This window comes from Montipora capricornis, chromosome 1, assembly GCF_036669925.1.
Source record: "Montipora capricornis isolate CH-2021 chromosome 1, ASM3666992v2, whole genome shotgun sequence".
Taxonomy (NCBI): Eukaryota; Metazoa; Cnidaria; class Anthozoa; order Scleractinia; family Acroporidae; genus Montipora; species Montipora capricornis.
In genome coordinates this window covers 46,914,233-46,926,479 of record NC_090883.1, presented here as the reverse complement: position 1 = coordinate 46,926,479, position 12,247 = coordinate 46,914,233, and the positions used below count along the sequence as shown (strand labels likewise).

At 41.1% G+C, this 12,247-nt stretch overlaps 2 protein-coding genes across 2 annotated transcripts in view; one reads left to right on the top strand and one right to left on the bottom strand.

Annotated features, from left to right (window-relative positions):
* The window catches only part of LOC138046491 (golgin subfamily A member 4-like), a 40,084-nt gene extending 35,937 nt beyond the window's left edge, over positions 1-4,147 (top strand). The window contains exons 22-23 of the mRNA XM_068893121.1: positions 2,495-2,563; positions 3,222-4,147. Coding sequence (XP_068749222.1) covers positions 2,495-2,524 — 30 coding nt within the window. The 3' untranslated portion in view covers positions 2,525-2,563; positions 3,222-4,147. The remainder of the gene's footprint in view (positions 1-2,494; positions 2,564-3,221) is intronic.
* Positions 4,148-7,604: 3,457 nt separating this feature from the next.
* Positions 7,605-12,247, bottom strand: part of LOC138046482 (uncharacterized) — a 13,270-nt gene continuing 8,627 nt past the window's right edge. Inside the window, 6 exon segments of the mRNA XM_068893113.1 lie at positions 7,605-8,338; positions 9,207-9,318; positions 9,927-10,055; positions 10,801-10,943; positions 11,735-11,802; positions 12,080-12,192. Of these exon segments, the coding sequence (XP_068749214.1) occupies positions 7,888-8,338; positions 9,207-9,318; positions 9,927-10,055; positions 10,801-10,943; positions 11,735-11,802; positions 12,080-12,192 (1,016 nt within the window). The 3' untranslated portion in view covers positions 7,605-7,887.

Sequence of the window (12,247 nt, the reverse complement as noted above, 5' to 3'; positions counted from 1 at the left end):
GAGTAGTTAAATAACAGTTACATTACCGATTTTCGGTCACGTGACGAAATTTGCCGCATCCTAAATGCGTGAGTGACCCTATTAATTAAGGATAGACGTGTATTCTCAAATTTAAACTTCGATAAACATTTAAAGGATAGAACTAAACATGACCCTTCGATGTCACCATGAAACCACTTTCAAATAAAAGAGTAAAATAAAGTTTCCCACGATGACATTTTAGTAAATGCAAGAAGCGATTTTTGTTTAATTTATCACTATAAGGAAAAATTTAATCTGGCAATTCTCACTTGCAAATAAATGGGCCAGCAAACATTCTTAAAAACTAATCTGTGACTTGTGGATGACAAAGGCAAACAAAGCTAACGGTGCTTGAAAACCTTGCCAACCTATTTTGTTTGAAAGGTCGGCCAGAAATAAAGCTTCGCACAGGAGATAAAGCGTTAATTGCTCCTTGTGGATGCGTAATGGACAGAGCGCAATACAATTACTGAATCAGGTTTCGCCATCACATTCGATAGTGAGTTGACCAGACTGGCGCAGCTCAGCACTGCCAAAGAAAAGACTAAGGAGGCTACGACGATTAACTTCGTCGGAGTTATGAAAACGACATTAGTTATGTAAATGATAAAATTTAAACCTCTGGACTACGGTTCTTTCAAAATAGTAAGCCCGGTCCACGCGAGCAATTTTGTGTGATAACTTTGAATTGGTCGTGTAGACGAGGAAATTTGGCCAGTTTTTATGTGACAAATATATTTGCTGAAAAGCTGACGTGTTAGCTTTTATGAGACGAATAAAAGTTGTCAAATACGAGAAATTGCCCCTGTAGACGACACTTTATATGTAGCAAATTCCTGTCTCGTACGTGGTGAGCACCACTGGAGAACGACCAAGCAACCTCGCCTTGTTTCTGCTTTATCTCTGCTGTCCAAAGGCATTGCTGACCCACTTATCTGCGAATTGTCAACAATTATCATTTGTTGTGCTATCGACAAGATCAAATTTATAAAAGATAAAAATTGTCACCTGAAAATTGCTCGTGTGGACAGGGCTTGGTAGAGTATTCATTTAGAAAAGTGTCGAGTCGAGCGCCAAATTGGTTTTAGCGCGGCTCTTGAACAAAATCCTCCGTCTTTTTTCAAAACGACTGCTAACGCTTGTATCATATAAAAAAGTAAAAAGAAAGCTAAAGTACTGTTGTGCCCGCGCAATTTATCGTTGAACGCAATAATTAGCAGGTTTAAGGTGGCTTACTACAATTTTCCGAAGAAAAAGATCAAGATTTTGAAATCTGTGAAATTAAAGCAACAGGATGTCTCTTCTGAAGTGTTAGTCACTGCAACTGATGTAAAATGTAATTTTACCTAACAAGTGAATGCAAATCAGGGGAAAACGATATATGACGGAGCTCCTGGATGGGGGACTGGAAACTAGACATTGCACAGGCCTCTTTCTTAATAACTAGCCGTACGATCAGGGTTAACATTTTGGGAATTAGTAAACAATATGAAGGCGAAAACCGTCAACATTTTTAAAAAGATCTATTAGACAGTTTTTCAGTTATTATCAAAATAGACGAAAATTAGCTATTTATTTTGATACATGTTTAGTTTTTCTTGCTAAGGAAATCCTGACATTCTAAGGTGGGGTCGTAAGGGTAGTTTTTGAGAAAATGGCCCTTGCAATGTGTAGTTTCTAATCCCCCCTCCAGGAGCTCGGTCACTATATTTAGCATTTTCCCATGATTTGCATTTATTTGTTACGTAAAATTACATTTTACATCAGTTGTAGTTACTACAGGGACGGATCGAGGGGGAGGGTGCAGGGGGTGCACACCCCCCTCTCTGAGATGACCCGTGGCTTTCTAATACAACTGGTATTCTGGAAGAAAAATTAAATGTCACCAGTCAGCCACCCCATTCCATTCCATAGTGGTGCACCCCGTCCTAAGAAAAACCAGGATCCGCCCATGGACTAACACTTCGGAAGAGACATCCTGCTACTTTATTTCACAGATTTCAAAATCTTGATCTTTTTCTTCAGAGAACTATAGTAAGCCGCCTTAATATGTCGGAATTAGTACATTACAGTGTTCGGTAATGCCAGCTTTTAATGGCCCTTTTAGATTTTTATGATGAACGTTGCATGTTAAGCCAGGTTCCTTCCAGTGCTTATTTTCCGTTCATGCAGTGGCCTTCATTGAAAACCATTTCTGTCACGCCATTCTATGCTGCATCACACTTCTGCTGTTTGTCCTTAATTTACTTTACAACCCGAAACACGGATCTTTTTGAATATGAAATCGTCTTTGTCCAGTCGTTTTGCACATCACACTTTGTATTTTGCCGTGCCACATCATCTTTTCCCTTTGTGATTCCAACGTCGTCAATATGTTGTCACATTATATTCACGCAACCTGTCTGTCACACCATTTTTGTTTAGTCACACAAGACATGTCACGTCAGTTGATTTCTTGTTTTGCCCTTTCTAGGGTGGTTTGTTTTCGCCATTTAGGTCTTAATGTTCCTGTCTTGTCACCTTACAAGATCAAGATGCCTACGTAAGCATCGTGAGATCTGTGGCCTAGTGTATTAGCGAGAGTTTAGATTTTGATCGTATTCGCTAGGGCGATCATTCTACGTCGCTCGCTTCAGTTGTTCTTTGTTTTAGTAACGGCGTGGATCTTGATGGCTGGTGTTTACGTGTACCTTCGTCAAACTAACCTTGTCGAAATAATAAAGTAAAGAGAGCAGAGGAGGATTTCCTTTAATCGGCTGCAATGTCTTATACGAGATGTTTGTGCTCGTTCTGAACAAAGCCATCATGCGCTTTATTCTTGGTATTAGGTAGCTTCTTCCTTTAGCCAAATAGCGTTTGACTCGATGCTTTTTCTTAGAAACTTCGAGTCACTAACGTTACTTAGTGCATGTGTTGGGTTGACTGACTTAAAGGATTGGACTGGACTGCTTAGTTGGCTGAGACTGACTGACTTCTAGCTCGCTTGATTGATCGATTGACTAACTGATAGACACACTGGTCCATTCCTCCATCAATAACTAAAGGTCAACCTACCCTGAAGATGGCTTAACGCCGAAAACGTTCGGTTTTTTTACTTTTTAAAATTTTAAACCTTGTAAATACGAGTCATTTACGTGTTCTAAAGTTTTTAAAGTCAGTGATTTTTGAGTGACGCCTTGCAATTTGTTCCCTCTTTTCAGGGCAAATCAAAATCCTCGTGGTATTGACAAGATGGACTCTTCATTGTTTTGCCAGTATTTTTAGTTAGGTTAAATTTCTACAGAAGAGAACGTCACTTGGTATTTTTTTTACAGCATTCTGGATTTCTTTCATCTTTATCTTTGAACACGCAGAGTTAATTTCAATCAATGTTTCAATGTAGCCAGAAAGGTAAAAGTTTATTTAATTAACCAATAGATGGTTTTCACCTGACGTCACAGCAGCCATGCTGGTGCACAGATCAATAGACCAAATGCATAAATGGCGGCCAAAAATATATTCTTTTGTTTATGTGCTAATTAGCCTTACTAGTCTCGTTTGCATGGACAAAATACAAAAGAAAGGTTGCTTGAGAGCGAGGCTAGTGAGTCTCATTAGCACATAAACAAAAGAATACATTTTTGGCCGCTATTTATGCATTCGGTCAATAGAGAAAAAAGTCTCACTTTGGGAATTTGAATAATGCAAAACACGAGCCATAATTTGCTATTGTTTTGTGCATCAACATGGCTGTCTCATTACGTGATTGAAAACCATCCAAGTATATATTTCAACCGCAAAAACCTTTCTGCCGAATCAGCGTTTTAAAAATAAAACATACCGCGATCTGGTCACTGATATGTATATAATAGTCGGTTACGAATTATTTCATTATTTTTAGTGGATTGTTTTAGTTGGCTTTAAAAGTTAAGGAGCCAGGGTGCTCGTGGGACCGCGTTACAGGGAGACCAAGAATGAAATCGCATTTTTTATGAAGTGTATTATCTTACGAAAGAGGAGTGGAAATAACGAAGAATGCGGTTTCATCACAATGGGGAATACCTTTGTAAGACATGCTATACATAAAAAATGTGCTATTTCCTGGTTTTTCATCCTTTTGGTCTTAATAAATGAGAAGTATTCTTAATTGTTGTGCCTCCGTTTTCTATTGTAGTTGCTGGATTACTCAGCCTATAACATGACTCGGCAATAGGAAGATTTTAGAGAGTTAAAAAAACGACGACGGTTACGGCTACGACAACGCCACAAAGCAATAACACCATTGGTTAAAAGAGGTAAAAGAATCGTGCTGCACGTGCGGCAGGCATTTTAGCTTCTTTTTCGCGGTACTTTGCATAATAACGTCAAATCACCGAATTTGAGCTTTTGGCGAGAACATGAATGTGAATCTTTTGCTCAGTTTTCGGCTCTGAAAACGCTCGTACAAATTTAGTTTAGGCCACTGCGCGCACATTGTTAGGCGTGAACGAGATGGAGTATTCGCCAAAGACTTACGATAGTGCAAAGTTATACTTTGAGGTGACTTTTTTTGTGGACGTCGCTGTCGTAGATCTGTAAGTCCCTTTTGCTGCGTCACCTCCGGCGTTACGCTGAACTGCGTTTTGCCAATAATAAAAAAAAACGTCTTTCATTTTCGCTGATTCCTTGCCAAGTAGCTTCAGGTATAGATCAACTTCTAACAAAATGTTCATACTTTCATGACAAACAGCAACCAAACGTTTCATCTGAAGTGGATGCTAAACCTCTTTATCGTATCGGTGGTTCCGCGACTAGTTTGGTTTTCGTACTACGCGGTTTGGTGGAAAAAGTTAGTCTTGGGAGAGCATTGGTATTTCTGAAAAGAAAAAGGTTAAACGAGGCAGAATCCCAAGAATGGAGCAAAAGTGCTGACCCCTCCTCAGTTTTTGAAAGGCTGGATAATTTTATCCATGGGATAAGTCGCTATCCATAGGGTAAAATATTCTTCTCGATTTCCCAACACACCTTTACTTCACTTCGTACATTCACAGTTACGCGAGCAAATACTTAAATCTTTTCACGGATTGAAACTGTTCGATAGCGACTCATCCGCTGAATAGAGTTTTCCGACCTTTGAACATTGGAACCAGGCTTACAGTGAGGTACTCTCGCCAGACGGGAACGCAGTTACATTTGCTGTTTTTGACGATTTAATGAATATTCTATACAAAAGGTAAGTGTGAACGGAAGCTGGGTTTGCGCTGATCCGGTTCAAATACAATAGAAATCTCAAATGTGACCAAAACTTGTTGGAGTCATCGCATTTACTCTTTCCACGACAGGAAGTGTTGAGACACTTAACATCTGAGTGGAAAGAAGGCACTTATTTTCTTTGTAACATCGAATCAAAACAATGTCAACCCACCACCAGGAAAATCCTTCTCCCTCAGCACCCAATGTTGTGTTGCTGTTTTCTATATCACAAGTGGGTGACACATTCACTTACAACATCGACTTTTTTTTTTACGGGGGACTTTAGAAAAGGGTACCAGGCAAGAGTACATTAGACATGCTGCTAAAATCAAAATGTCTCAACATCTTTTAGCACGAATTATGATAAAGCGCTAAACCTGCGCTGAACTAGTTCTAGCTATAAAGTATATTGTGTTGCCTGAATATAAGAGTCTTAAACGAGTGGGAGTTGATAGATATATAAATTGTGTATCACTCTTCCGGGGATAAAAATAGAGTGAACCGGGTGGAAACCGGTTTAGAAAGAAACTGGAAAAATCGTCAAGAGGTGATCACGTCCTCAGGATAACCACAGAAATGGCCATTTTACTTCGTTGGTAGAAAGTGAGCCGCAAAGAAATGGAACAAAAATGTAAAACGCACGTGCATAGCCATTAGGACTTTTAAGATCTACGACGCTGTCATCAACGAGAACGCAACAAACAACAATGGTTGGAGTCACACTTCAAAGAAACAGTGTAACACAAGTGTTGACACTACTCTAATGCCAACTCTCTGGTGTTTTGAATCCCTAGGGGAACACTGAACAATAGAACTTGATTTAACACTAGTTTTAACTTTCTAATACGACCGTAACCAATATCATTAGTTGTGGTTACACACATTCTCGTCACCAGAGCCTCGGATCGACCCAAGGTTCTGGGAAACTCTATCTAGGAGAACATGCGCCGTAGGGTTGTTATAGCCAAAAACTGGCTATTTGAACCTTACGGCGCCTGCTCACTCCTCGTGCTAACATGAATTCACCGATGAGAGTCGCTTTTGATTGTTCTTCACGAAAACCAATGAGACGACACATTGTTCTCAGGGTTTCCCAGAGCTCTTCTCTACCTTAGTCAGGAGTAGAGCTCTGGGGTCAAGATTGGTTCCCATAGCGCTCTGCGACCTCGAGACCAAAAGAAACGGGGGTGAACTCAGGGACGAGCATGGCAAGCTGATTTAGAGCCAGAGTTCTTCTCTCCCTTAGTCAAGAGAAGAGCTTTGGGGTAGAGATTGGGAGCAGATAAAGCGTCCTTTTCAGTTCAGGAACTGTAATGGGAAGTTCTTTTGTTCTTTTTGATGTAACCATGGAAATAACACTAGGGCAGTTTCGGTCTAGGGGAAAGCGGTTACACACAAAAACGTCCTTGCCCGTGGGCAAACGCTATTTACCCATGGGTAAAAGGGCTAGTGTGACCACAACTATTGCTTTAAAGAGCTAAAACACTCGTGCAGCACGTGCGGCTCGCATTATAGCACACATTTTTGCGGTACTCCGCATATCAATGACGTGAAATCACCAAATTTGAGGTTTTGACGACAACGCGCGAATACAAATGTAAATATCTCATTTTCTATTTTTACTCAGAAACCGCTCGTACCATTTATTTTTAGCGGGATGCTTAGCCCACATTGTACATGAACGAGATGGAATAATCAGCGCAAAGTTATATTCAGAGGTGACGTCGCCGTCGTAGATCTCAAAGTCCCTATTGTTGGTCCTATTGCTTTCGCTCATATCGACGCGAGGAAAGGGCGCGCGACGAAAACCACTCTCGAATATACTTTCGCGCGCATTCTCCCCTCCCCCCCCCCCCCCCTCCTTCAAAATAGGTCGCACAATCTTAAAGCTATTGACCGAATTCAAAAATGGCCGCCAACAAATTCTTTTGTCTTTGTGTTAATTAGCCTAACTAGCCTCGTTCACACGCGTAAAATTGAAAGAATTTGGGCTGTAAAACGAGGCTAGTTAGGCTAATTAACACAAAGACAAAAGAATAATTTGTTGGCGGCCATTTTTGCATTCGGTCAATGCTTTCTGTCTTCCCCTCCTTTGTCGTCGCGATCGACAAGGGGATAATTTTTGAGAACCTTGGGTTTGAACTCTTGCCAAAGAAAACTTAATTCTCGTTCATCCCCGGATGTGCACTGATCTTTAACGCTGTCGATAGCTGTAACGCTAAAAAGTAATGTTATTGTGTGTAACGGAATCCTTTGGATTGCCAGATACGCCTTTACGTGCAATCTGACCGCGCGAAAATTGGGTCACAGCCTCTCGCCCCATTTTTTTCGCAATCAGAATACGGAAAATTCCGAGGCTGGGTACGCCTTGTTTTGTCATGGCCATTCGTGTTACATTAATCGACTATCTACAAACGTATTCGATATTGACTATTCTACGGGCTTGCATTTACATTTCAAATCACTGTGTCTTGGACCTAAAGGAGTTTATAGAATGAACTAAATATGCATCGATGTCCATTTGTTTCTGTAAGCTGCAAAAGAAGCAATTAACTATCGCATCAGAACGAAAATCTACCTTCCTAGTTTCGCTTGCTGCCGTGGCTATCGAGCAAAACCTTAAAAACTGGAATAAAAATGCAGGAAAAAAACATCTTACAAACAATGGTCTAAATGTACCGTGTCCGAGCTTTTGATGGATGCAATCGGTAGTTCGGACAGCTTTAAGTCTTTGGCTTCTTCATACGTGTTGTTATTCCAAGCATTTCTCTCCACCGCTAGTTCAAACGGTGTCTTGGCAGCAGGGGGTATTTCTCCCGATATTCTCTTGTTTCTCTCCATAGCTAGCTCGAGCGGTGTTTTATCTCTGGTACTGCTACTAGGCTGAGTTTCGTCTTCTTGCGCAAAGGGTAGAGTGTGCGATCTCTGGTCCAACCCGTGTCCATTTGTCAGCATGTTGGGCCGGTTCCCTGTTCCGGATATGGAATTTCCGTCTTTGTCTTTGTAATACACGTCTCCTTTGCGATATGATACTTTGCTAGATTCTCCGCTGTTGCGACTATTGGGCTCAAGTTTGTACACAGCGTCGGTCATCTCCAACGCATACCTGAAATGGTATGGGGGTTATTTGCATCAAAACAGAATCCAGTTCACTGAAGTATGTTACAGTCCAGAGTAAAATCTTTTCATTGGAAGGGGAAAAATGTTGCACGCCTTCACTAAGATGACTCTTCTACTCATCAAACAAACGTGCATTCCGTATAAGTCTTCTGTGATTCATAATATATTAGAAAAAAAGAGAAAATTTAAACTAGTTTGACTCAGATTTCGCTTTGCAAAAAATACTTTAACCGCTCGATCTTCCAAGAAATGAGTTGCTCCGAGTGGATAAGTGCTTTTCTCAAGCTTTTTCGAAACACTTTTTAGCTCGTGGAGAGCTATCGGGATGAATGGCGAATCAGGCTGTCAGGCATAAATAAGGGGAAATTTGTAATCGATTTCTGATCGTCTCAAGTTCGGCAGGCGCATTCATGCATTCGTTAAATGGTCGTTAAGGCGGCAGGCGCATTCATGCATTCGTAAAACAGAAAAATGTATTAAACTGCATTTGTAACCACTCTATAGGCTTGATAATTCGCTATATCACCTCCCCGACGCAATATCTTACTCACTCCACGAGTTTACCACAGGATACCTTTGATTTGTTTTTTTTTTTTTTAACGAGATGAACAACCATAAAATTGACTGATGCTGATTGACCAATAGTCAACTCCATTGCGTTCCTTGTCCGGCATTTCATTGGTTTCTAAAAAGTATCCTGAATTTTATTTACTTGGATTCAAGGTTGGCCAACATTATAAAAAAAATCCTTGCAATATCGGATTTTGAGGTAGCGGTAGTTTTACGAGTCGAGCTCATTCTCGTACTTCCGCCTTGATTAGGATAAGCAAACTGGAACATGACAATGTCCTCACCTTCCCAGAGGCTTGGGCCTCTTAACGATCAGGCAAACAATAATTATGATGATAAGTAGAAGCAAGAAAGCAGCCACAATCACTGTCCACCACATGGTTTTGAGAAATCCTCCTATGGACGAAATTGATACGAATTAGGTTTACTTTACAATCATGTTTCATTGAAAGCAGTGTTAAAAAAGGACAAGGTCGTTATTTTTTAAGGAATAATAAAGAGCCGGAGCACATGATTAGGAGCGAGCAACGGCTCTTAAAATTCCTGCAACCAATCAATCATTCATTCATTCATTCATTCATTCATTCATTTTTGGTTATGGTAATAGTTTATATACTGCACATATCACATACATTCTCGTGGCGGTTTACAGACCCATAGCAGTTTTTACAATAGGCCTAGGGGCAAACCTTCCCCACCCCCCCCCCTCAAGCATCCCATAATGTCTTTCGAAACGATAGAAATGAAAATGGCTGCCGTATCTGCAAAAAGGTCTATTCTCTGAGAGATAGACCATCAACAAAGGGGGTCTCGTCAAGTCCCACAGGAACGAGAAAAAAAAGGCAGCACTTTCTCCTCAGTTATTTTCTAAGACCCTGACTGTTGACCCGACCGGGGTTTTGAACCCCCGAATACCCGCAAGAAATTTTAAAACTCCGCTGCTCAACAAAGTAAGCATCCGGTCGTCGGTTTCATTCGCTCGTTCGTTTATTTATCCCACGTACCTTCGCAAGAGATGCCGTCGCCTTCGAAGCCATCATTGCATTTACATTCAAACGATCCTTCCTTGTTGACACACGTAGCGTGATGCCCACAATTGTCTTGGTGGGCCATGCATTCGTCAAAATCTTCGACTAAAAACAAAGAAGAGTCAGTGAACAATTCCATTTCACTACTGTAAATGCAGATCAAACCATAGCTCAAGGAAAGAGAGGAGACTTAGGCGGACGAGGCCAGCCACACCCTCCAAAGAGAAAACCCTTGGCGGTGATTTTAGAGACGCAAGACTCCGAGTTTGAGCTTTGTCTTCTAGTTACACAAAAGCAGTGTTGGGGTTGCACACAAGCTGAGCTTTAAGTCGCCTGCAAACGAGGGAACATTGCTGCGGAAACATAGTTTCCCGAAATGTTTCCTCGGCGCGCAAACGAGGAAACATTTGCCGAAAAAGCAAAATGCTTCTGAACAACTTCAGAAACATTTCAGCTTCCCAGGAAGCAAATTTTACTCCCGCAACAAATGTTTCCAGGGGACGCGGCCGCCTTTATAGCGCATTTGAATGCATTTATTGCTCACAACAATCGCAATGATATGCACGTGCTTCACGGAGGAACGTGCGTGAGCTTGTCGACAACAACGGCGAACTGGAGCGGGTAACTCTTTACTGCTTCGTTTTTGCCAGCGCAGCATTGACGTGAACAAGTGATCACCATCTTCTCTCACCCTTTCAAAACATTCCCGTTGGGCCAACAACACTGCTACCCCAAGACAGGCTGTTCTACTTTGCCTTAGACCGCTGGTCAAAATGTTTTTCAGTTCTTATTACAACTAAGAATCAGACGCCCATACTGTGCACAGTCTACTAAAGGTCTAAGTGCTTACCTGCGACTTCGGAAGCGGTTACGTTAAAAGAACCGAGCTTTGTATTGTTAACCCGGCCCACGAGTGCGTCCCGTATCTCCTGCATTGTTCCGGCAAAGTCTGGACTTGTAAAGATCAGGAAATCCACTATAATACTCCCACTTCTGTCAAAAGAGAAACGTTCAAAAGAGATAGCGTCAGAAAAAAACAACTACGCAGATGTTTTTGTTGTGCGTCAACGTGTTTCCTTGGCCCTGAAAAGCCCCTGAAGGGAGCGGTCAATTAAGTATATATACACTGATGTATGTATGCATGCATGTATGCATGCATGCATGCATACATGCAAAGTGTGCCACATGAAGAGTATGGTGTTTAACACGTTCGCTTTGCTCATGAGCCTTATAGGGCTATTCATAGCCGTCACTACTAGGTTGCAAGGTTGGTATTCATCTGTGGCACAATGCCTCCACATTTATCAAGCCGAATAAACAACCACTCTTCAGTAGAGAAAGGATTAAGCTCGATGCTCACTAAACGACAACTGGAGAAAAGGAGAAAACGAGAGAACAAAAAGACTACAGTTTTTGAGAAGAAACTTCCACCCCTTCCAAAGACAACCTTATATGGGAGACAGGAAATGTTTATAATCAATTTGAGAAAATCAAATTAGAAAATTGTGGGGAAAAAAAACCGTTCTATTTGTACAATAGCAAAAGGGCAACCATAACACGTGATAAGAATTGAGGAAGCATGATGGCGCCTTGGAAATTCAAAGTTTCAATAACCGATTCTTACAGTCATTTTTTTGTGTGACACAAACGCTTTCTTTGAAAATGATACGAAAAAATTAATAAGAACAATGTTTACTTGGTTCAAAGGGAAGTAGTGGGAGTGGAGGGTCCCTTAAACGCTAATTAAGTGACGGCTGTCCACATTTAAAGGTTATCTCCAGTACCTGAGATCCTTGACCCTGCATCCATAATAGTACTCGCCAACAGAAGATTTCTTTAATTCGTTGGTCACCTAAAAAAAGTCAACGACAGTCTGTTAATGAATGATGTAGTAGCTTCTTGAGAGGAAGAGGTGTAACTCTTATTTGCTTTCTTTTACCAAAAAAATTGGCCTTCTGAACTGAGAATCAACGCTTGTGGACATCACTGAAGATGGAAACAGATTGGACCCCCACGTCCCTTAGTTCTTTGCGCTCTTCAACGCCCGAATTCTACACAGGATACATTTTACCGTCAAAAGGCCAGAAGAGAAAAGATTTCGGTGGAAACCAATTACATCTACAACTTACCGTTGTTTCAAAAATTTCCTTCATGTCGTAAAACTCTTCCGTTGATCTGTTCTTTAGGGTGAAACTCAGCTCTCTGTTAGAAATGGTCAGAGTGCCGCTGAACGTCTTGCAAGCTTAAAAAATAAACGCACATAGAGGAAGTTAATACGCCGGGACAAAGAAGGCAAG